Source organism: Pan paniscus, chromosome 19, assembly GCF_029289425.2.
Source record: "Pan paniscus chromosome 19, NHGRI_mPanPan1-v2.0_pri, whole genome shotgun sequence".
NCBI classification, from domain to species: Eukaryota; Metazoa; Chordata; class Mammalia; order Primates; family Hominidae; genus Pan; species Pan paniscus.
Window position 1 is genome coordinate 34,947,649 of NC_073268.2, and position 26,087 is coordinate 34,973,735.

Here is a 26,087-nt window from a genome sequence, read left to right on the forward strand (position 1 = left end):
ACCAAATGTTTGCCGGGTGTGGTGGTGGGCGCCTGTAGTCCCAGCTACTAGGGAGGCTGAGGCAGGAGAATGGCGTGAACCCAGTAGGCGGAGCTTGAAGTGAGCCGAGAGCGCGCCACTGCACTCGAGCCTGGGTGACAGAGCGAGACTCTTTGTCTCAAAAATAAATAAATATAAAATAAAAACATTAAAAAAGTATATTTTCAGGAAATGATTCATTTTAAATCCTACTCAACTAAATAACTCAGTTAAGGGTAACTGATTATAATCAATGTCATCATTTAAACTAATACCCATTTAGTGACCATAAACAACAAAAGATAATTTTATCCTAATGCTTCTAGGAGTTGGTCACCATTGGATATAATTAATAAGCAGAAAATTTGCTTGAAAAGTTTTATGACATAAGTACCTCTTTAAGCTGCTCTTTTCGAAGTTTATACTCTCTTTTCTGGGACTCGAGAAAACTATTCAGTTCTTTCTTCTGTTGGGCCTGAATATGTTGCTGAAATTTTTTCTCTTCATTGGACATCACTTTAGCCTATATGAAGTTTAAAAAATGAATCAAATTTAGTTAAGTAGATAGATTTAAAGTAGTGGTTTAATATACATCATTAAGAATACCTTTTATTTTCTAAGAACAAGAAATCATTAGAAACATTACCAAAATAAAAGACTGAACCAAATTATAAACATGTGCTACTTGGCATCCTTATAATTTGAACTTCATAGAATCAGTAAGATGAAACTCATCTTTGAAATGTTGATCTCTTACAGGGTCAAAAATGTTGTCAACTTTTTATTTCATTTAACAGAAGTATACCTTCCTCCCAACCCTCAATCCCTCAGTAAAACAAAACAAATGCTATATTTTATTTCTGATTCTATAGGCAATACATGTTCATTGTAGAATATTTACAAAATACAGAAAAACAAGAAACATCTTACATAATTTTGGCATCCAGAGATAACCAATGTAAACATTTTGGTGCATATCTTTTGTAATTTTTTCTTTTTTTTAAATTATTATTTTTGAGATGGAGTCTTGCTCTGTTACCCTGGCTGCAGTGCAGTGGCACGAGCTCGGCTCACTGCAACCTCCGCTTCCCGGGTTCAAGTGATTCTCCTGCCTCAGCCTCCCAAGTAGCTGGGACTACGGGTGTGTGACACCACGCCTGGCTAATTTTTGTATTTTTAGAAGAGATGGGGTGTCGCCATGTTGGCCAAGCTGGTCTTGAACTCCTGAGCTCAGGTGATCCACCCACCTCGGCCTCCCAAAGTGCTGGGATTACAGGCGTGAGCCACCATGCCCGGACTCTAATTTTTTCTATAAATGTTCATGTCTCAAACACACACACATACACATACACACATATATTTGTATGTATATAATTAAGTATGTATTGTGGCTCATACCTGTAATCCCAACACTTTGAGAGGCTGAGGTGGGAGGATCACCTGAGCCCAGGAGTTCTAGACCAGCTGGGTAACAGGGCGAGTGCCTGTCTCAAAAAATATGTTACAGGGTCTCACTCTGTCACCCAGGCTGGAGTGCAGTGGTACAATCATGGCTCATCGCAGCCTCCTCCTGAGCTCAAGTGATCTTCCCACCTCAGCCTCCTGAGTAGCTGGAACTACAGGCGTATGCCACCCTGCTCAGCTAATTTATTTTTTGTGTGTGTGGAGACAGAGTCTTCCCATGTTGCCCAGGCTGGTCTTGAACTCCTGGGCTCAAGTAATCTCACCTCGGCCTCCCAAAGTGGTGGGATTACAGGTGTGAGCCACTGCACCCATCCTGGTTATATACTTTTAAAACAAATTTGTTACCACATTGCATATCTGCTTCAGGAATTGTTTTCCTAAATATGTTAGTATCGCCTTTTCCCAAGCTATTAAAAATAATATCTATCAAGTGTGGTGGCTCACATCTATAATCCCAGCACTTTGGGAGGCCGAGGCAGGAAGGTCACCTGAGGTCAAGGATTTGAGACCAGCCTGATTAACATGGTGAAACCCCTTTTCTACTAAAATAAAAATAATACAAAAATTAGCCAGGCATGGTAGATGAAAAATTAGCCAGGCATAGTAGATGCACCTGTAGTCTCAGCTACTTGGGAGGCTGAGGCAGGAGAATTGTTTGAACTTGGAGAGCAGAGGTTGCAGTGAGCTGAGATCACACCACTGCACTCCAGCCTGGGCGACAGAGGGAGATTCTGTCTCAAAAAATAATAAAAATAAAATAAAAAATAAAAAAATGAAAATATCCAATGCCCAGAGGATTTTAAATATGTATACATTGTTTCATCAAATTATTTCAAAATCAAATATGTATTTATACTATAAATTATTTTGTCAAGGTCCCTACTACTATAAGAATGTTCTTTTTTTGTGAAAAGGGAGAAGAGGGTAGCTATGATAAATAATGCCTCACTGCAGACTACCTGGACATATTTTAATGATATTGTGTGAATTTACTGAGAAGTCTACATTCTACTTGACAAACATGGCTATCAAAAAAAGTAAAACAATGGGACACCAAAAACATTAGAAGAAAAGGTTTCACATAACAAAAATCCTAAAAACTAACTTTTATCATGTAAAATAATGACAATTATTTGTCAATAATCAAATGAGCTCAATCTGAATCTGAATCTTTCATAACTTATAATCTCCAACATTATCTGTATTTATTACAGTAATCTTAAATCATTCTGATATTAAAATGCTGCCAGAAATTCAAGGGTAGTTTCCAAAAAATACAAAAAAGAGAATAAAAGTGACTTTTTGAGACCTAAATCACCTAATGATAGGAGATTTAGCAAACTCCTCAGATAACTAGGAAACGAAAAGCTTAAAATAACTGAGTAACTTACCTATTGTGACACTACAAAACTATCAAGAATCAGGAAATGGTCTCATGTCTTATTAGTTCCCAGACCTAGTACTTGATATTAAAACACATCAATTTTTCAGACTCAAAATTTTGTTGGCTATTACAAAAACTATAAAGTGGACTACTCCAATGAACAGTTTTAAGACTGATTTGTTTTAAATGACGCACACACAAAATTAGTGAGAGATAAAACACACAGGTGCCACCTTTTCTTGTAATATCAATTTACAGAAACCTTTATATAAGTCACATAAATGCTTCTCCTTTTCCCCAATTTGCTTGGTTCCTGGGAACAGATACGCTAACATCAAACTGCCATGTTGGTTAATTCTGAGACATTCAAAACCTAAAATAAGCAAAGTAATAATACTGAATAAGCCACCTCTTTCTCCATAGCAGCCTGGTGTTTCTTGATAAGTTTCTCCATTTCTGCAGCAAAATTGTTACGCTGAGTTTCAAGATCTTTGTCTAATCTGAGGCGATGTTCATCCATCTCAGCCTTTAGCTTATTTTCCAGAGTCATCAGTTGCTTTTGATGTTGTCGCCTCATTCGCTTATAGCCAGACATTTGTTCTCTAAGCTCAGAGTCCTGCTCATGTTCTTGCATTTGCCTCGTAACCTAGACATACAAATAATGTAAGGAAAAGAAGAAAATAAAACATTCTTCTTCGAAAAGCATTTTAGACAATTCTATATTAACTAAGTAGGGAATTAGTGTAAAATATCCCAATGTTAGCAGATTCCAAGGAAATTTCCAACAAGTCTTTTAAAGAAATTGACTGGTTCTAAAATTTATATGGGGATATAAAAGAACCTAGAATATCCAAAACAATCTTGAGGAAAAAAAATATTTGGAGGACATGCAGCACTATAGTAATCAAGACAATGTGATACTGGCTTTAAGATAGGCTAAGTAGATCAAGGAAATAGAATAAAAACTAGAAAGAGATCCACATATGTTCAATTGATTTTTCTACCAAGAAAGTCAAGTTAATTCAGAGGATAGTGTTTTTAGCAAATCCTGCTGAAACAAGTGGTTCTTTACATAGGAAAAAACAAATAAACCTTGACTCCCTATATCACTTATGTCATATATAAAAATTAATTTGAGAAGGATCATTTGAACTGAATGTAAAACCCAGAATCAGAAAGCAGAAACACAAAATATCTTTTTAACCTTGGAGTAAGCAAATACTTCTTGGGCAGGACACAAAAAACACTGACCACAAAGAAAAAAAAAAACAAAAAACAAACCTCAATTTAAAAATCAAGATAAAATGCAAGACATAAAATTAATCACCTTAAAGTGAACAATTCAATATGTTTAGTGTATTTACCATGCCATGCAACTATCACCTTTATCTAGTTATAAAGCATGTTTATCACCTCAGAAGAAAATCCCATACCTATTAAGCAGTTGCTCTCCATTCTCCCCTCCTGGTAACCATCAATCTGCTTTTTGTCTCTATAGATATACCTATTCTGCATATATCATATAAGTAGTGTCATATGAGTTTTTATGGCTGGTTTCTTTCACTTAGCATGTTTTTGAAGTTTATCCATGTTGTAGTATGTATCAGTATTTCATTTCCTTTTATAGCTGAATAAAATTCCACTGTACATATATAGCACAATTTGTTTATCCACTCATCCATTGATGGACATTTGTGTTCTTTCCATCTTTTGGCTACTGTGAAAACTGCTGCTGTGACTGTGTGTACATGCACTTGTCTGAGTACCTGTTTTCAATTGCTTTAAAAAATGTTAATGTTTTGACAAATCATAATTGTATACATTTATGGAGTACATGTGATATACTGATATATGTATTCAACATATTAAATTAAATCAATCTAACATATCCATCACCTTATGCATCATTTTTTATGGTGAGACATTTGAGATCTACTTTTAATTATTTCAAAATATTCAATATATTATTGTCGACTATAGTCACCCGGCTATGCAAAAGATCTCCAAACCTATTCCTCCTATCTTTCTGAAACTTTGTACATTTTGATCAACAACTCCCCATTTCTCTCTCTCCCTAAATTCTAGTAACTTATCACTCTACTCTCTACCTCTATTCTATGAGTTCAACTTTATTTTTCTAGATTCCACATAAAAGTGAGATCATGTGGTATCTGTCTTTCTGTGCTTGCCTTATTTCACTTAGCATAATCCTCCAGATTCATTCATGTTCTTGCAAATGACAGGATTTTTCCTTTTTAAGGCTGAATGGTATTCCATTGTGTATATATGCTACATTTTCTTTATCCACTCATCCACTGATAGGCACTTAGGTTGATTCCATGACTTAGCTATTGTGAATAATGCTGCAATGAACATGGGAGTGCAGATATCCCTTCAACATATTAATTTCAGTTCCTTTAAATATGTACCCAGAAGTGGAATTACTGGATCATATGGTAGTTCTATTTTTAGTTTTTTGAGGAACCTCCACACCATTTTCCAAAATGGCCATACTAATTTAGGTTATCACCAACAATGTGTAACAGTTCCCCTTTTTGCCAATACTTGTTATCTTTCATCTTGTTGATAACGTTTTCAATTCTTTTTCAAAGACAGGGTCGGTGGGTTGCCCACGCTGGAGTACAGTGGCACGATCTCAGCTCACTGCAGCCTTTGCCTCCTAGGTTTAAGTGATTCTCCCACCTCAGGCTCCTGAGTAGCTGGGACTACCGGCATGCACCACCATACCCAGCTAATTTTTTGTATTTTTAGTAGAGACAGGGTTTCACCATGTTGGCCAGGCTGGTCTCGAACTCCTGATTTCTTTTTTTTATTTTTTGAGACGAAGTCTCACTCTTGTCCCCCAGGCTGGAGTGCAATGGCGCAATCTCAGCTCACTGCAACCTCCGCCTCTCAGGTTCAAGCAATTCTCCTGCCTCAACCTCCTGAGTAGCTGGGATTACAGGCGCCTGCCATCATGCCCGGCTAATTTTTGTATTTTTAGTAGAGACAGGGTTTCACCATGTTAGCCAGGCTGGTCTCGAACTCCTGACCTCAAGTGATCTGCCTGCCTTGGCCTCGCAAAGTGCTGGGATTAGAGCTGTGAGCCACTCCACCCGGCCCACCATTTTATATAAGGCACTTGGGTTATCGGTGGATTTTGGGATTTGTGGAGAGTCCTGGAACCAATCCCTCACAGATACTGAGGGATAACTGTACCTTGTTTCAGACGGTTAAGGCAGGTGTACAGAATTGTAAAAACTCTTCAAATTGAATACCTAAGATCTGTGCATTTTATTGTATGAAAAAAATCCAAGGCAGGAGAAGGTAGACTAAGTTATGGTATATAGCACTTATAATGAATAATATAGCTATGCTTATTTGTATTAAAAAACTACTTATGCTCTGAATATTTTAAGTGAAGTAAATGAAACTACTGGCTTTAAAAATATAAATCTTTTTCAGATTTTTGATTCATTAAATCCATAAATTTAAAATGTCCTTAATTGATTTGAGGAAGCCAAACTTTGGGAGAGAACACTTTCTTGGGAAACGTTTAACTTATGCCAAGTTACCAAGAGGTTTTCCTTTGAGCTGGTCCTTCTCAACATATTTATCAAAATAGTCATGCAAAAATTAAGCAATCTTTACCACTTGCTCTGTTCAAAGTGTTATTTACATGTTGCAGAATAGTAGGAATAACCTGACTTATGGTAGGGTACTATGTTCCCGACCCCACATGTCATATAGATTCATGAACTACAGCATAGGATTTACAACATCTGCTTATTACATAGTTGAGAAGTCAGATAGCTATCATATCTTTTTTTCCCCATCATATTTTCTTTTCTTTTTTTTATTTTTTAGTTTTTGAGACAGAGTCTCGCTCTGACGCCCAGGCTGGAGGGCAATCGTGCAATCTCAGCTCACTCCAACCTCCGCCTCCTGGGTTCAAGCAATTCTCCTGCCTCAGCCTCCCAAGTAGCCAGGATTACAGGTGCCCGCCACCACGCCCAGCTAATTTTTGTAGTTTTTAGTAGAGATGAGGTTTCACCATGTTGGCCAGGTTGGTCTCGCAACCTGACCTCAGGTGATCCACCCGCCTCAGCCTCCCAAAGTGCTGGGATTACAGGTGTGAGCCACCACGCCTGGCCTCATTTCCTCATTTCCTTCCTTTCCTTTCTTCTTTCCTTTCTTTTCTCTCTCTCTTCTTTTCTTTCTTTCTTTTTTCTTCCTTTCCTTTTTTTTTTTTTTTTTTTTGAGACAGGGTCTGGCACTGTCACCCAGGCTGGAGTGCAGTGGCGTGATCTCGGCTCACTGCAACCTCCATCTCTTGGGCTCAATCAATCCTCCTGACTCAGTCTCCCAAGTATATGGGACTACGGGCACATGCCACCACACCCAGCTGAAATTTTTTTTTTTTTTGAGATAGGGTCTACCTCTGTCACCCAGGCTGGAGCGCAGAGGGACTATCTCAGCTCACTGCAGCCTCCGCCTCCCGGGTTCAAGCGATTCTCCAGCCTCAGCCTCCTGAGTAGCTGGGATTACGCCACCATGCCCAGCTAATTTTTCTATTTTTAGCAGAGACGGGGTTTCGCCATGTTGGCCAGGCTGGTCTTGAACTCCTGACCTCAGTCGATCCACTTACTTCAGCCTCCCAAATTGCTGGGATTAGAGGTGTGAGCTACCGCACCCCACCTGAATTTTGTATTTTTTGTAGAGATGGAGTTTCACCATGTTGCCCAGGCTGGTCTCAAACTCATGAGCTCAAGTGGTCCGCCCACCTCAGCCTCCCAAAGTGCTACAATTACAGGCATGAGCTACCATACCCAGCCTTTACATTATGTTTTCTAATAGCCTACTTTTCTTATGGTATCTTAATGTAATTTCGTTGTATCCTTAGTATCCTTTATCATGCTTTGGTTTTACTTATCTGTCTGATTAGGATTTTAAGTGCCCCATTATAGCATCCTTGTAATGAACAGATAATCCATATTATATGGAAAATCAGAATGACATTTAGAGTATACCACATTGTACTGCTTGCCATTTCCAATATTCCCCTCTTTCTGGTGAGCCCCACATAATATATTTCCTTACTGTCCACATTCTTTTTTTTTTTTTTTTTTTTTTTGAGACAGAGTCTTGCTCTGTCGCCCAGGCTGGAGTGCAGTGGTGTGATCTCTGCCCACCGCAAGCTCTGCCTCCCAGGTTCACGCCATTCTCCTGCCTCAGCCTCTCAAGTAGCTGGGACTACAGGCTCCTGCCACCACGCCCGGCTAATTTTTCGTATTTTTAGTAGAGATGGGGTTTCATCGTGTTAGCCAAGATGGTCTCGATCTCCTGACCTCGTGATCCGCCCACTTCGGCCTCCCAAAGTGCTGGGATTACAGGCATGAGCCACTGTGCCTGGCCCACATTCTTCTTATATGGAAATACCATTCATTTCTCCTCTCCCTGCTGTGCCTAAATCCAACTAATTTTAAACACTCAAACTATTTCATAAATACTTCATTTATGCTCCTAATCAAAAGTTATCTGAATTCCTCTTTAGTGCCTTGTAGTTATCTTATTTAAGATATTCTAACATACTCGTTTTTTGTGTACGTGTCATGAAGACATTGTTAGTTTAACATTTCTCAGAGTTCTCTGAATAACATCTTTCTCTTAATAGGCACTTAAATATTAAATGAGTATTTCGTAAAATAAAACCCAAATACAAAACAATATATAGCTATACTTGAGTTTATATTGCCAAGGTCCCACATGAAAAATATATTTATCTCTAATTCGGGGAAGTACATACCAGTGATGCTGTCCGTATAGTAGCAAAGTGTTCTCGATTACGATAGTGTGATTTGTGACGAGATACTTGGGGTGGAGATTGTGGATCTGATGCTCGTGTTCTAGGATCTCCCTCTTCTCTGTAATTTTCTTCCTCCTAGGAAAAAAAAAAAAAAAAAGACAATATTATGTAAGGTGAACAGTTTGTTTGAATCTTTATGGAAATTAAAGTTTAAAGACAACTTGATCAATCAATCTCAAAGACATAATTTTAAAAAGCAAAGCCAAAAAGTAGAAATGCTGGTCTTCTTTTTTCTTTAGAAACAGGGTCTCACTGTGTCACCCAGATTGGAGTACAGTGGTATGACCATAGCTCACTGTAGCTTCAACCTCCCAAGCTCAAACGATCTGCCTACCTCAGACTCCTGAGAAGCTGGAACTACAGGCACGGGCCATCAGGCCAGGCTAATTTTATTTTTTTAGAAACAAGGTCTCCCTATGTTGACTAGGCTGGTCTAGAACTCCTGGGCTCAAGCAATCCTCCCTCCTTGGCCTTCCAAAGTGCTAGGATGACAGGTGGAAGCCAATATGTCCAACTTTATTTTCAATATAATTAGAAGAAATTATTTGTACAGGGTATAAAATAGTACACAGACTCAGGACAAGAAAATGCACATGACTAGATTGACTGATTGATTTGTTTGTTGTTTGAGACAGGATCTCGCTTTGTCACCCAGGTTGGAGTGCAGTGGTAAACACTCAATGGCTCACCGCAGCGTCATCTTCCTGGGCTCTAGCGATCCTCCCACCTCAGCCTCCCAGGTAGCTGGGACCACAGGCATGCACTACCATGCCCAGCTAACTTTTGTATTTTTTGTAGAGATGGGGTTCTGCCATGTTGCCCAGGCTGGTCTTGAACTACTGGGCTCAAGCAATCTGCCTGCCTTGGCCTCCCAATATGTTGGGATTACATGCGTGAGTCACTGTGCCTGGCACATGACTAGATTTATATCCTACCGATTATATGCAAAATTGAAAAGCTTTAACATAACTTGAAAACAAAGCTGATGAAAACATGTAGCCAATATAGTCAATGTTTTAAATAGGAGTAGCAGAAAATTAATTGCTCAAAGGCTCTTGGGGTTTGGAAGCAATGGAGCTATCTTTTTAATACTTCTGCCATCTGTCCAAAATAAGCAAAAACAAAAACAGTTGTAAAAAACTGAAGGACTGATATCCTTCCCTGAACTCAATTTGTTAGCTGAAGAGAACATCAGTTAAGTAGCAACCAATTAATTGTGGGAATAATCTTTTTTTTTTTTTTTTTTGAGACAGGGTCTCCATTTTGTTGCCCAGAATGCAGTGCAGTGGTATGATCAAGGCTAATTGCAGCCTTGATCTCCCAGGCTCAACTGATCCTCCACTACTCAGTGGGCCTCCACCACTCAGCCTCTTGAGTAGATGGGGCCACAGGCATATGCCACACCTGGCTGTTTTTCTTTTCTTTTCTTTTCTTTTTTTTAAAACAGATGGGGTCTCCCTATGTTGCCCAGGCTGGTCTTGAACTCCTGGCCTCAAGTGATACTCCTGAATCAGCCTCCCCAAGTGCTGGGATTATAGGAATGAGCCACAGTGCCCAGCCCATTTTAACCATTTTAAGTGGTATTAATTATACTCTCAACGTTGTATAGCTATCACCTATTACTTCCAAAACTTTTTCATCAACCCAAACAGAAACTCTGCATCCATTAGCAATAACTCTCTATTTTGACCTCCACCCAGTCTCTGGTAACTCCTAACCTACTTTCTGTCACTATGAATTTGCCTATTTTAGATATTTTATAGAAGTTTAATTATACAATATTTGTCCTTTTGTGTCTAGGCTTTTATCACTTAACATGTTTTCAAGATTCAACCATATGGCAGCATGTATTAGAACTTCATTCCTTTTTATAGCTGAATAATATTCTACTGGATGTAAAAACCACAGTTTTTTTTTTTTTTTGAGACAGAGTCTCATTCTGTCACCAGGCTGGAGTGCAGTGGCATGATCTCGGCTCACTGCAACCTCTGCCTCCTGGGTTCAAGCGATTCTTCTGTCTCAGACTCCTGAGTAGCTGGGATTACAGGTGTGTGACACCACGCCTGGCTAATTTTTGTATTTTTAGTAGAGACGGTGTTTCACCATGTTGGCCAGGATGGTCTCAATCTCTTGACCTCATGATCCGCCCGCCTCGGCCTCCCAAAGTGCTGGGATTACAGGTGTAAACCACTACACCTGGCCTATAAACCACAATTTGTTAATACATCCGTTGATGAATAATTTGGGTTGTTTCCAGCTTTTAGCCATTGTACCTACTACTTTTAGATAATAACACAAGCTGTGAAGTGAAAAAGGAAGCATTCCTATTTTTTGTTTGTTTGTTTGTTTTTTGAGATACAGTCTCACTCTATCACCCAGGCTGAGGTGCACTGGTACGATCTTGGCTCACTGAAAACCTCTACCTCCTGGGTTCAAGTGAACCTACCACCTTAGCCTCCCGAGTAGCTGAGATTAGAAGCATGCACCACCATGCCGAGCTAATTTTTAAATTTTTTTGCGGAGACAGGGTTTCACCATGTTGCCCAGGCTGTTCTCCAACTCCAGGCTCAAGCAATCTGCCCGCCTCAGCTTCCCAAAATGCTAGAATTACAGGGGTGGGCCTCTACTCCCAGCCTTAGCATTCCTGTTAATTGTTAAAAGGAGTTACCTGACTTTCCAGTATTTTTCAGAAGATTTAACATTTTATATTCAAAAGGGTAAAGAGTAATGCAGCAAACACCCACATTTCCTAAACCCAGAATCTACAGTTTTCTACAATTACATTCAGCTTTATTTTTAAGATACAGACTGGGTGCAGTGGCTCACGCCTGTAATTCCTGTACTTTGGGAGGCCAATGCAGGTGGATCACCTGAGGTTGGGAGTTCGAGACCAGCCTGGCCAACATGATGAAACTTCTTTGCTACTAAAAATACAAAAAATTAGCTGGGCGTAGTGGTGCACACCTGTAATCCCAGCTACTCAGGAGGCTGAGGAACAAGAATTGCTTGAACCCAGGAGGCAGAGGTTGCAGTGAGCCGAGATCGCGCCACTGCACTCCAGACTGGGCAACAAGAGCAAAACTCTGTCTCAAAAAAAAAAAAAAAAGAAAGAAAGAAAGAAAGAAAAAAAAGATATAAACGTCTTGGCACAGTGGCTCACACCTGTAATCCCAGCACTTTGGGAGGCTGAGGCAGGTGGATCACTTGAGGTCAGGAGTTTGAGACTAGCCTGGCCAACATGGTGAAACCCTGTCTCTACTAAGAATACAAAAATTAGCCAGGCAGGGTGGCACACACCTGTAATTCCAGCTACTCAGGAGGCTGAGGCAGGAGGATCGCTTGAACCTGAGAGGTGGAGGTTGCAGTGGGTCAAGATTGTGGCCACTGCACTCCAGCCTGGGTGACAGAGTGAGACTCCATTTCAAAAAAAAAAAAAAGATATAAACATTATGGATAACATAAAATTCACTTTTGATCATCACTCATCCCAACCATTTCTCACTCCCCAAAGGCAACCATTATCATTTTATGTGTATCCTTCCTATTTTTTAGTATTTTATTTTTCATGTAAATAATGTCAAATAATATATTTGAAGTTTCTGTACTTTTTCTTCTAATATTTTGAAATAGTTCCACATTCTTTTTGTATTCTCAAAACATGAATTTTCCAAATGGAGATAACAGGTTAGGAGTTAACAAGGCTTTTTCCATTAAAAAATGTTCCAAACTTTTTTTTTTTTTTTGAGATAGGGTCTCACTCTGTCGCCCAGGCTGGACTGCAGTGGTGGGATCTTGGCTCACTGCAACCTCCACCTCCTAGGTTCAAGCGATTCTCCCACCTCAACCTCCCAAGTAGCTGGGAGTATGGGAGTACAGGCACGTGCCACCATGCCTAGCTAATTTTTGTATTTTTAGTAGAGACAGGGTTTCACCATGTCGGCCAGGCTGGTCTTGAACTCCTGGCCTCAAGTGATCCACCCGCCTCGGCCTCCCAAAGTGCTGGGATTACAGGCATGAGCCACTGAGCCCAGCCATGTTCCAAACTTCGGGAAACTTCCTTATCTTCCTTCTTCCTTCTCTTAAACTAACAGATGAAGAAAACAGTTTACCAACATTGAATTTTTTTCATTGAAATCCAAATACTCACTGGTTTTAAATGGATAACAGAACTGTTAGACATCACTGTGTGGTCTCCCTCCATCATGTCTAGCTCACTCTTGTCATCTGAGACATCTGGAAGACTGTTAACACTACTGCTTTGGCTGCTGGCACTGATGGACATGCTGGGAATGGATTGATTACTTCCAACACTATTAACTGTTCCTGTCCGGCCAACACCATGATCTTGTTCCTAAAAGAAAAGGACATTCAGTTCAGTTCAAATATATATATATCTCTCTCTCTTCTGAATTCTTGACTATAAGCACCTAGCATACCACTTGGCAGACAGTCTCAGAAAGTTGGTCTATCATGAGAAATTGCTTTTATTTTCCAAGACCAGGAAGTTTATCAACTGTTAGTTTATTGAAAAACAAAAATGACCAACAAGTAAATCACAAAAAAATTCAACCAACTGTCTAAAACAAAGTCAGCTGATCAGATTTGGGTGATTTTCAAAGTACAATATTTTATCTAAATTGCTTGATATTTTAAAATAACCGTTTCTACAATACATCTCATGGGGTATATATAGAGATCCTGCTTATTTCTCAATAATTCTTGGTTAATACAAATCTCTCCTTTAAAAAAAAAAAAGCACTGGCTATTCTGGGCACAGTGCCTACGGGGTAGCCCTGCTCCATAAGGAGCATTTAAAAAAAAATAAAGTACTAGAAACTTCATTGTAGTTGTTATTCTTCTTTATTAAATCAGCCTTTCATAAGTAGATTCTTCTTTCTTCCGGAAAACATAGTCTCTAGATTACCTTTCTTGTCTTTCTTTTTTTTTTGTATTTCAATAGGTTTTTGGGGAACTCTAGATTATCTTTTTATCACCAAATAATTTAACATTAATTCCTACCTCTTCTTGTGTAAACTAACAATTACATATTATATTGTTTCAAATCACAATCATAAAAATGTTTTTCTGATGTAAACGGGCAGCTGTAGTATCTGGGCACTAACATTACAGTAGTCTTACCATACCAGAATTCTTTAAGATATGCAGAATTTAATAAACACAGACACATATATAGATAGGGATTTTTCTTACATCCCCAGCCTAACACAGATGTTGTTAACAATTTAACTATATAGAATTTTATTAATTTCACTTTATTAAAGTATTTCACATATCTGAAATCATCCCAATTTTCTAGTGACTATCATTAAGAACTAAAAATAATCCCCAAACCAAAAATTGTAAGTTTATAAAGTCTTATATTTGACAGTTCATTATTTATTTAGTGATATTAAAAAGAGAAAAGAAAGTATTGAGCACGGTTTCAGAATACAAAGTGGTCTCTCTCGATGGAAAGCAATAGAAAAGAATAAAATTTTATGAATTCTGACGGGGCAAAGAAGAAACAAAATATTTAGAGGGAAAAAATAGCTTTACACATAATATACTTAATATGTATATTGCTTCATGAGGAAGTTCTGTAATACTTCTATAGCAAATCTGTATTTCCATGCTCCCTAAGAGGCAACACAGAACTTGGCCTTGAGAGTAAAAGAGGTATGAATTTGAACCCATGTTCCTCTACCTACAGTGAGCAACTTAATTTATTGTGGCCTTGCTTTTGGTATCTGTAAAATGAGTATTTTAGAACAGTGTAGGCCAGGTGCGGTGGCTCACACCTGTAATCCTAGCACTTTGGGACGCTGAGGCAGATGAATCACTTGAGGCCAGGAGATGGAGAACAGCCTGGCCAACATAGCGAAACCCCGTCTCTACTAAACATACAAAAAATTAGTTGGGCGTGGTGGCGCACCTGTAGTCCCAGCTATTCGGGAGGCTGAAGGGGGAGAATCGCTTGAACCCGGGAGGTGGAGATTGCAGTGAGCCGAGATCGTGCCACTGTACTCCAAACTGGGCTACAGAGCAAGACCCTGTCTTTAAAAAAAAAAAAAAAAAAAAAAAGGTGTAGATGGAATGAAATCAAGTTTCTTTGGTGACACAGTCGAATGCCTACTAACTTTCTCATGACTTCTGAGAGAGTACATTCAACCTTCACATTCTGTAATTCAAGAACTTCCAAAAGCACATCATATGGAACTGGACAATCAGTCAAAAAAGGGCTCAGGCTGGGCACAGTGGCCCATGCCTGTAATCCCAGCACTTTGGGAGGCCGAGGCAGGTGGGCCACCTGAGGTCAGGAGTTCAAGACCAGCCTGGCCAATGTGGTGAAACCCCGTCTCTACTAAAAATACAAAAAATAAAATAAAATAAAAATTAGTCAGGTGTGGTGGTGCGCGCCTATAATCCCAGCTACTCGGGAGGCTGAGGCAGGAGAATCGCTTGAACCAGGGAGGTGGAGGTTGCAGTGAGCCGAGATCATGTCATTGCACTCCAACCTGGGCAACAAGAGCAAAACTCCATCTCAAAATAAATAAAAAAATTAAAAAATAAAAAAACAGGTTCAGTGGTCAAGAAATTAGAGAAGGCCTAGACTAAACAAAGATGAACAAGTTTCTTTAACGAAGGACTTCTCAGAACCTTCATTATGACATTGTGTACCATAAAGGGGTTGGATTTAGAGCATGCAATCTAACATGATTAAAGACTTAAAAAAATTTTTTTTTAACTTTTCTTATTTCTCCAAGAAAAAAGGACCTTTTTTTATTCCTAACTGGGATTTTATAGGACCAGTGTTGAGAAAATACAACCTGGAAACCCTTGGTATATAAGGTAAATTATGGCAGGGCAAGCTGCATAAGGAAAGAAACCAATAGTGAAAATTCAATATTGGAGTCATTTTTTTATCTCTTACCTCTTCTTCTTCCTGTGCTTCTACTGCTGGTCCATTATGTGCCTCCTGGAAAAGGAGTTTCTTCATCTTTCGATACTGCAGATTGTCCAGCTCTCTTACTGCATCCTTTGTCCTCTGAATGAGATCTATTAACACGGTTTCAGGGCGCTCCCGAAGAACAAATATGTGCTAGATAGGGTAGAAGGTAAAAGGTTGATTTTTTTTTTCAATTAGTGACAAGGTACTCCTTCTCAGACCCTAGAGATAATATCCTATGATAGATAATGCATGTAATCTATAGCTACATAATTCTGTTAAATTTCCTCTATTTATAAAATTATCATTTACATACATATACTCTGTGCATACATAACTATTCTTTTTCTTTATTTTGAACATAATATTTTTGTTGGCCAACTAAAAATGCAGAGTTAAAATAACTGAAGGGTCTAAACACTAAGAATTAAGTCCAATCAGAGCTCTCAAGGTTTACATATTCTAAGAACTGATGATTTCACACAAAAGACATGTTCAGCTCTGAGTCATATTTGTTTCAACAGGAATGTATTTAATGATGGTGAATTATGAAAGATGAATTTAGACACTAGATATTGGGTTCCTTTATATGCTGCGTGAACAATATTCTTTATAAAATACTAACACAGGCTAAAAGCCATTAAATTATTACTTTTTTATCACTAGCATTTAATATAATTTCACCTTATCAAATACAAAAAGTAGAAAAAAACAATTCCACCATTATGATGATCACAGTTACATTGTAATATACTTCTTTTCATAAATTTTCTATGTATAAAATGTTTTGTAGATACATAGGTAGCATGTAAATTCCAGAAAGACATATTCTGCCATCCCTTGAGTTCTACGAAATATCCTTGAATTCTTTTTTTTTTTTTTTTTTTTTTTTGAGACGGAGTCTCGCTCTGTCGCCCAGGCTGGAGTACAGTGGCGCGACTGCGGCTCACTGCAACCTCTGCCTCCCGGGTTCACACCATTCTCCCGTCTCAGCCTCCCAAGTAGCTAGGACTACAGGAGCCCGCCACCACACCCGGCTAATTTTTGGTATTTTTAGTAGAGTCAGGGTTTCACCGTGTTAGCCAGGATGGTCTTGATCTCCTGACCTCGTGATCCGCCCACCTCGCCCTCCCAAAAGTGCTGGGATTACAGGTGTGAGCCACCGCGCCCAGCTATCCTTGAATTCTTAAGACAACTTTTACCTCCTTTGTTAGCTCAAATTTATTTCTTTTTTATGCAAAGAGTTGTAACTATGAATCACAGCCCACTGTAACCTCAAACTCCTGGGCTCAAGCAATCCTCCCACCTCAGCCTCTCAAGCAGCTAGGACTACAGGTGTGCACCACCATGTCCAGCTAATTTTATTTTATTTTTTGGGGGGTGGGGGGTAGAGTTAAACTCCTGGCCTCAAGTGACCCTCCCACCTTGGCCTCCCAAAGCATTGGAATTACACCACTGCGCCCAGCCTCTATACACTATTTTATTCAATTTTCACAGTCATAAGTATTATTATTTTAGCTGGGCGCAGTGGCTCATACCTGTTATCACAGCACTTTGGGAGGCCAAGGCAGGCAGATCACTTGAGGCCAGGAGTTCAAGACCAGCCTAGCCAATAGTGAAACCCTAAAAATATAAAAAATTAGCAGGATGTGGAGGCATAGGCCTGTAATCCCACCTACTCGGGCGGCTGAGGCACGAGAATCACTTGAACCTCAGAGGCAGAGGTTGCAGTGAGCTGAGATCATGTAACTGCACTCCAGCCTGTGTGACAGAGCAAGACTCTGTCTCAAAAACAAAAAAAAAATAATTATTATTATTTCAAACTCATAAACATAATGCCTGTAGAATATTTCATCAAATGTTTGTGCCCAAATCACTTAACCATTACTCTAATTTGGGGCAGCTATTTCTAATTTTTAATTCCATGATAAATAGCTTCATACATTAAAATTTTTTATTAGTTTTTTTCTTTATGATAGACTGCAACAGAAATGTAATTAGTCCAAAAGATAAGAAGCTCATGATAACTATTTCCTATCATTTCAAATAGGGCTGTGATAATATACACTAGGGGCCAGGCAAATGAATACTATTAATATATGCAGACTTAGGATCTAATCACCAAATACTAGTGGGCTGGGTTACTACTACCTGAGTTAGAAAGGCTTCTTTTGCTTCTATTTGGCAAATGTAAGAAGCCAGTCACATTCTTCCTTTTTTTTTTTTCGAGATGGAGCTTCCTCTTATTGCCCAGGCTGGAGTGCAATGGTGCGATCTCAGCTCACCACAACCTCTGCCTCCTGGGTTCAAGCGATTCTCCTGCGTCAGCCTCCTGAGTAGCTGGGATTACAGGCATGTGCCACCACATCCGGCTAATTGTGTATTTTTAGTAGAGACAGGGTTTCTCCACGTTGCTCAGGCTGGTCTCGAACTCCCAACCTCAGGTGATCCACCCGCCCCGGCCTCCCAAAGTGCTGTGATTACAGGAGTGAGCCACCGCGCCCGGCCATTCTTACTTTTTCTTTAGTTTGATGTGTACCACTATTTACAATATTGTCTTCTTCTTTCTTTCTTTTTTTTGGAGACACAGTCTCACTCTATCGCCCAGGCTAGAGTACAGTGGCACGATCTTGGCTCATTGCAACCTCTGCCTCCTGGGGTTCAAGCTTTTTGTGCCTCTGCCTCCTGAGTATTTGGGACTACACGAGTCCACCATCACACCCAGCTAATTTTTGTATTATTAGTAAAGACAGGGTTTCACCATTTTGGCCAGGCTGGTCTCAAACTGCTGACCTCAAGTGATCCGCCCGCCTCGGCCTCCCAAAGAGCTGGGGTTACAGGCGTGGGCCACCGTGCCCAGCCTACTATTTACCATATTGTTTCATCCAAAAACATAAAACCTTATATTTCTTTATTTTTTATTTTTTTGAGAAGGGGTTTCACCCTTATTGCCCAGGCTGGAGTGCAATGGTGCAATCTCGGCTCACCACTACCTCCGCCTCCCAGGTTCAAGTGATTCTCCTGCCTCAGCCTCCCGAGTAGCTGGGACTACAGGCATGCGCCACCACGCCCAGCTAATTTTTGTATTTTCAGTAGAGACGGGGGGTTCACCATGTTGGCCAGGATGGTCTTGAACTCTTGACTTCGCGATCTGCCTGCCTCAGCCTCCCAAAGTGCTGGGATTACAGGCGTGAGCCACCGCGCCTGGCTAAGCTATGTTTTATCAACTTTGAAATAAGACATTGTTCCACATGAATTAAAATTTATAACTCATGATTATATTCTTGCACATATTAAGTATTGAGCTATTTGAATACTTAACTACATATTCTATTTAGACATGGTAAGAGCAGCTAATCAATTTGAAAAACAAAATACAAAAATTTAGTATCTAAGAAAAGTTATCAGAAACAACGGCATAAAAAACTAGTATTTTATTAAAAACTAGTAGAGTATACTTAATCCTAATTCAGAATCAAATAATAAAACACATTCTTTACAATCATTTCTTAGGGGTAAGAACAAATTTAAAGTATAATGGAACTGGTGGCTCACGCCTGTAATCCAAGCCCTTGAGAGGCTGAGGCAGGTGTGGATCACTTGAGCCCAGGAGTTCGATATCAGCCTGGGCAATGTGGCAAAGCCCCACTTCTAACAAAAATACAAAAATTAGCCGGGTTCAGCGGCGTGTGTCTGTAGTCCCGGCTACTTGGGAGGCTGAGGTGGGAGGATCGCTTGAGCCTGGGAGGTCAAGGCTGCAGGAGACGTGATTGTGCCACTGCACTCCAGCCTGGGTGACAAAGTGAGGCCTTGTCTTAAAATAAAATAAATAAATAAACTATAATAGAACTGACCTTTAAAAGTTCCTCTGATGTAGGTCGATCTTGAGGGATTTTCTGGAGGCAAGAATCTACAAAGTTGCGAAAATAATCAGACCTATTGTAAAGGAAAGTATCAAGTGAACACATTGCTATTTCCTTTAAAAATACATTCACAAATTAAGACACGTGCCTATTGGTGGGAGGGGAAATGGAAAGGGAATGATTAAAAAAAAGCAGAGACTATATAGTTTCATATAAGTCTATGAAGATCTATCTAAAGCAACCAATGAATGTTCACCATTTTCCAAAGATAAATTCACACAGATTACTTTAAAATCCTGCTCCTACATATTTAAATATCACAACTCATATTACTATATTGAGGCAAAATGAGGGAAGCCTATCTACTTTTTTTTTTTTCTTTCAAACCCAAGATAACATTCCTTTCTATTTTCCTTTTTGCTAAGCCTTTCTTATAATAAGCTCTTTCTTATTTGCCCCTTGGATCTTCTTCTATATAGCATGTTTCAGAATATCACTCTATCTGCTCTGGAGAGAGTGTTTTTATACCTGAGTATTTGGTGCCCCTGAGCAAATGGATAAGACTTCCATTAAACCTAGAAAACCAATTAAGATATTTTTAAAAACGTTAGAAGTCTGTAACACATTATTATATAGTGTTATTGACAAGAGTTCAGTAAGGCAGTAAATAATTACTCCATCAATGTTTGTCTCCAATATTCAAATAAGATTTTAAGTTCCTTGTAGGCAAGAATTCTTTTATAAATCTCCAAGTCTCAAACACAGTGTAAAGACAGTCTGTGTTCAATATATTTATTACTTATATGTATCAACTATGGTTTCAATGTTTTTGTTTCTCCAAAACTGATGTTGAAACTTAATCTCCAGTGCAACAGTGTTGGGAGGTGGGGCCTAATGCGAGTTGTTCAGGTCATGAATGGATTAATTCTGCTATAAAAAGGGCTTGTGGGAGAGGGTTCTCTCTCTCCTGCTCTCTGCCATGTGAGGACACAATGTTTCTCCCCTCCAAAGGATGCAGAGTTAAAGGCACTATCTTGTAAGCAGGAGGACCAGGTCCTAACCTGCCAGTGCCTTGGTCCTGGACTTCCCAGCCTCCAGAAAGTGAGAAATAAATTTCTGTTCTTTATAAATTACCCAGCCTCTGATACTCTGTTACAGCAGCACAAAATGTACTAAACCATACCATAACACTAAACTCAGTGTCAAAAGATTCGTTCTATATAATTCTAAACACAAAGTAGAGTTATATAGAAAGAATCTTTTGGCACAGAGTTTTAGCATTATTAGTTTAGTAGAGTTATATGGCACATTCTTAAGTGGCAAAGACTTATATGAATGTGCCATAATTATGTACTCTTTAAATAATTAAGTACCCCTAATTTATATGTCTGTGAATTTCAAAATATTTATTAAATATGCTAAATATCCCCCTAGAATTTATCGAATGCTAGGTACACCTGAGGAATTAATTTTCTACTACAGTTTTATACTGTTGATAAAAATCCTAGTTTTCTAAAATTGTCAATCTGTTGTCCATAAACCTCTTTACATGAATGAACTAAATTTTAACAAATCAAGGAAGTCCTAGAAGGAATATCAGATAAAACTGAATAACAAATATGATAATTAGAGTGATCCCAATATTTTTAATTACCTGGTAATTTTGATAAAGTCAAATCATTTTACTTATATTTTTATATCATATAAATTATAAACCATCCTCCAATCAAATATCACTATAGGTTGTAATAATACATATATTTTAGTTATAAAATATTAATGCTTAAATGCTATTTATTATTTAATTAGGATTAGGTATTCCTAAATTTAAAGAGAAAGTAAAATACAAATTCTTGTAAAATGAATACTTTTTGCATTCATGTGACATCATCCATCCTCTTCTGAACTCAGTTATACGTATGCCATGAAATGGAAACATGATAAAGAATAAATATATTTAAAAGGGTTAAATACATCTATTTTAATATCTTATAAGGTGATACATTTTACCTAACTGAAATTAAATCACTTTGATAACAGATTATGAAAAAGCATTTCATTTATTCAACACTGAGCAATATATATATTAACAATACTCACCATTCATTAGACTGTAGTGTAGGGGATTCATTTTGGGCTATGTGATATAAGGCACTCATTGCATTCATATTAAATAAAGGAGGCTTCCTTTCCGCTGTAAAAGAAAGGAAACATTCCTGTTAAAATAGGTTCCAGGGGTACTCAAGTCCTGGGCACGTTTTTCCTTTTTTTTTTAAATGATTTTATTTTGAAACAATCTTAAACTTACACAAAAAATTGCAAGTAGAGTTCAAAGAGCTTTTTTTTTTTTTTTTCTGAGATAGGGTCTTGCTCTGTCACCCAGGCTGGAGTGCAGTGGCACAATCTCGGCTCACTACAGCCTTGACCTCCTGTGCTCAAGCAATCCTCCCACCTCAGCCTCCCGAGTAGCTGGGACCACAGGTGTGCACCACCATGCCCAATTAAGTTTTGTATTTTCTGTAGAGATGGGGTTTCACCATGTTGCCCAAGATGGTCTTGAACTCTTGAGCTCAAGTGATCCTCCCAACTCAGCCTCCCAGAGTGCTGGGATTACAGGTGTGAGCCGCTGCACCCAGCCTCCAAGAACTTCTTCAAATAATCAATTGAGAATAAATTGCTGACCTGAAGCCTCACCATCTTTAATATATACTTGAGTGTATATTTCCTGTAAAGAAGAACATTTTCCTAAAGCACCGTAATACATCCATTAAATCAGGTCATTTAATAGTGATATAAGACTACACTACATTCAAACTACATTCAAGTTTCATTCAAATGTCCCAATAATATCCCGTGTAGCAATAATGAGCTTTGAGTATTGGCAATCTTCAAGGAATTTGTTCATTTTATCCAAGTTGTCAAACTTATTGACAGAAAATTGTTCATATTTCCCCATTACTCTTTTAATATCCACACTGATTTTCTCTACTGTTTTTCAGTTTTCTATTCAACTGATCTCTGCTTTGATCTTTATTATCCTCTACCTTCTGCTTATTTTGTGTTCAATTTGCTCTTTGTTTTAGTTTAAGGTAAAAGTTGAAGTCATGACTTTGACAAATTGAAGTATGGTCGCCTTTCTGTATCTGTAGGTTCTGCGTCCACAGACTGAACCAACCAACTGAAATATTTCAACCATAGACTGAAAATATTTGGCGAAAAAAAATGTTTTAACAATTAAAAAATTAACAATTATTATTATTATTTTTTTTTTTTTGAGATGTGGTTTCACTCTTGTTGCCCAGCCTGGAGTGCAATGGCACGATCTTGGCTCACCACTACCTCCACCTCCCGGGTTCAAGCGATTCTCTCCTGTCTCAGCCTCCCGATTCTCTCCTGTCTCAGCCTCCCGAGTACCTGGGATTACAGGAGTGCGCTGCCACGCCTGGCTAATTTTATATGTTTAGTAGAGACAGGGTTTCTCCATGTTGATCAGGCTGGTCTCAAACTCCCAACCTCAGGTGATCCACCCGTCTCGGCCTCCCAAAGTGCTGGCATTACAGGTGTGAGCCACTACGCCCAGCCAAAAATACAAATTTTTAAGACAGCTACTTACATGGCATTTATATTGTATTAGGTATTATAAGTAATCCAGAGATTATTCAAAGTATATGGTAGGATATGCATAGGTTATATGCAAAAACTACACCGTTTTATATGAGACTTAAGCATCTGCACATTTTGTTATCTGAGGGGGTTCTGGAACCAATCCTCTGAAGATTCTGAGATATACAGGACTCCTGAATGTCCCTCAGTTTGAGATTTTCTGACATTTCCTATTATTAGAGTTAGGCTAAACACCTTTGGCAGGAGTATCACAGAGGTAATGCTATAATTTATATCCTATGAGGCGGCACATGATTTTGAGAAGTTCTGTTACTGATGGTATTCACTTTGATCACTTGGTTAAGGCCCATGTCTGCCAGTCTTCTTCATGATAAAGTTTCTCTTTTCTCCTTTGTAATTAATAAGCATTTTGTAAGATGGTACTCTGAATCTACATAAATATTCTGCTTCTCATGAAACTTTCAACTTTATTCTTTTATTTATTTATTGTATGGAGTCACAGATTTTTTATTTTATTTAATAAGTTATATCATTTATTTTGATGTTCAAATTATCCCATATTTGAACAGTAGAAACCTTTTTAAGCTGGCTTGTGTCTTTTGGACATGGCCCCATTATTATTTGGTTACTTTCTTGCTTTCTGGTACACTAAGATGTCCTAGCTTCATCTTGTGCTTTCCCTAGCCCAGACCCTGGATCAATCATTTCTCCAAGGGGCTGTTGTGCTAGGTGTGCTTACTGCTACTGGGGTGTCACTGCTCTCAGACACGCTCAATGAACACAGTTGGGAATATATACATGTACATAATACATTTATACACCTATCTGTACAAATACATGATGTATATTGAATACTTATATTTGAAAACAATAAATTTACTACAATATCTCAAATTCCAATCCAACACCATAGTGTTTATTTGACAATGAGAGAAACCCTGCTCTCATTATCCTTAATACTTTTTTTTTTTTTTTTGGAGACACAGTCTCGCTCTGTTGCCCAGGCTGGAGCGCAATGGCACAATCTTGGCTCACTGCAACCTGTGCCTCCCAGGTTCAAGCAATTCTCCTACCTCAGCCTCCTGAGCTGGGACTACAGGCATGGGCCACCATGCCCGGCTAATTTTTGTATTTTTAGTAGAGATGGGGTTTCACCATGTTGACTAGGCTGGTCTTGAACTCCTGACCTCAGGTGATCTGCCCGCCTTGGCCTCCCAAAGTGCTGGGATTACAGGCATGAGCCACAGCAACTGGCCCTTAATATATTTTTCTATCTGATAAATTCCTCCTATGTAACCAATATCCCATCTTTGTGACCATCTTCTCTCTGCTTAAACAGATGCCCTCCTTTCTCTGTTCAAATTCTGAATCCCCATTCCACTTCACCTCTTGGTCACTAAGCCTTTTAAATGGTATACCGTCAATATATCAAACCTGTATCAAACTAGAACATATCTTTTTAATTTTGTCATTCACTATTAAATTAAAAATCTCTCAATTTTATCAAAGAACATTAAACTTGCCTAAAAATCACAGAAGAGATTCACCAAATTTACAATGTGTTAGACTCTCATAAATTCAAATAACTTTTTTTTTTTTTCTTGAGTCAGATCTCACTCTGTCACCCAGATCAAAGTGAAGTGGCACGATCTCGGCTCACTGCAGCCTCCGCCTCCCCGGTTCAAGAGATCCTCCTGCCTCAGTCTCCCAAGTAGCTGGGATTACCGGGATGTGCCACCACGCCCAGCTAATTTTTGCGGTTTTAGTATAGATGAGGTTTCACTATGTTGGCCAGGCTGGTCTAAAACTCTTGACCTCAAGTGATTTGCCCGCCTTGGCCTCCCAAAGTGCTGGGATTACAGGCATAAGCCACTGAACTGCACTCAGCCAAATATTTTTTATCTCAAATTTTTATAAGCTACTACTAAACTTTTTTTCTTTTTTTGAGATAAAGTCTTGGTCTGTCACCCAGGCTGGAGTGCAGTGGCGCGATCTTAGCTCACTGCAACCTTGACCTCCTGGGCTCAAGTGATCCTCTCACCTCAGCCCCCAAGCAGCTGAGACTACAGGTGCATGCCACCATGCCAAATTAATTTTTTTTGTATTTTTTGTAGAGATGGGGTTTCTCCATGTTGCCCAGGCTGGTCTCCAACTCCTGGGCTCAAGCGATCTTCCCACCTTGGCCTACTAAAGTGCTGCAATTAGAGGCATGAGCCACCACTTAATTTTAAACCAAATTTATTTTAAGTTAGAGATACTATTTCTTATTATCTTGTGCATGTTTCTAAAACGTCTCTACCCATAAATTTGGATTGCTTCTGTAAAATTAATACCTCCAAAACTCAAGAGGAAATTAGATGAAACTGAGATAGAAGAACTGAACGGTCTAAAAAGTAAATCTCAGAAACAATGTCCAGTGATAAAATTTCCAGAGAAAGAGTTCAAATTATATATACTTATACAGAAGAGTAATCACCAAAGGGTGAGATAAATGGGTTCAAATTTTACTATTTTCATTTATTCCTCTCAATGGGAAAAATGACTATGTGTACTTTTGTTTCCTGTTTTATTTTAATTTAATTAATTTGTTTGTTTAGAAAGGGCCTCACTCTATCACCCAGGCTGAAGTGTAGTAGCATAATTATAGCTCACTGCAGCCTCAAACTCCTGGGCTAAAGGGGGTCCTCCACCTCTGCCTCCCGAGTAGCTGGGACTACAGGTGTGAGGTTACCGTGCCCAGCTTATTTGTCTTGTTTTTGGTAGAGACAAGGTCTTGCTATGCTGCCCAGGCTGGTCTCAAACTTCTGGCTTTAAGCAATCCTTCCGCCTTGGCCTCCCAAAGTGCTAGGATTACAGATGTAAGCCACTGTATCCAGCTGAGAGTAGAACTATGAATAATTTATTTTCTTTTTGCTCCTTTTG

At 38.9% G+C, this 26,087-nt stretch overlaps 1 protein-coding gene across 5 annotated transcripts in view; it reads right to left on the reverse strand.

The window, feature by feature from the left end:
- Nucleotides 1-26,087, reverse strand: part of TAOK1 (TAO kinase 1) — a 164,518-nt gene that overhangs the window by 43,170 nt on the left and 95,261 nt on the right. For all 5 annotated transcript variants that reach the window (XM_008965146.4, XM_034942166.3, XM_055101577.2 and 2 more), the window contains 7 exons: nucleotides 21,642-21,735; nucleotides 19,533-19,614; nucleotides 15,664-15,831; nucleotides 12,880-13,083; nucleotides 8,673-8,807; nucleotides 3,276-3,512; nucleotides 413-541 (listed from right to left, as the gene is read on the reverse strand). In XM_008965146.4, coding sequence (XP_008963394.1) covers nucleotides 413-541; nucleotides 3,276-3,512; nucleotides 8,673-8,807; nucleotides 12,880-13,083; nucleotides 15,664-15,831; nucleotides 19,533-19,614; nucleotides 21,642-21,735 — 1,049 coding nt within the window. The remainder of the gene's footprint in view (nucleotides 1-412; nucleotides 542-3,275; nucleotides 3,513-8,672; nucleotides 8,808-12,879; nucleotides 13,084-15,663; nucleotides 15,832-19,532; nucleotides 19,615-21,641; nucleotides 21,736-26,087) is intronic.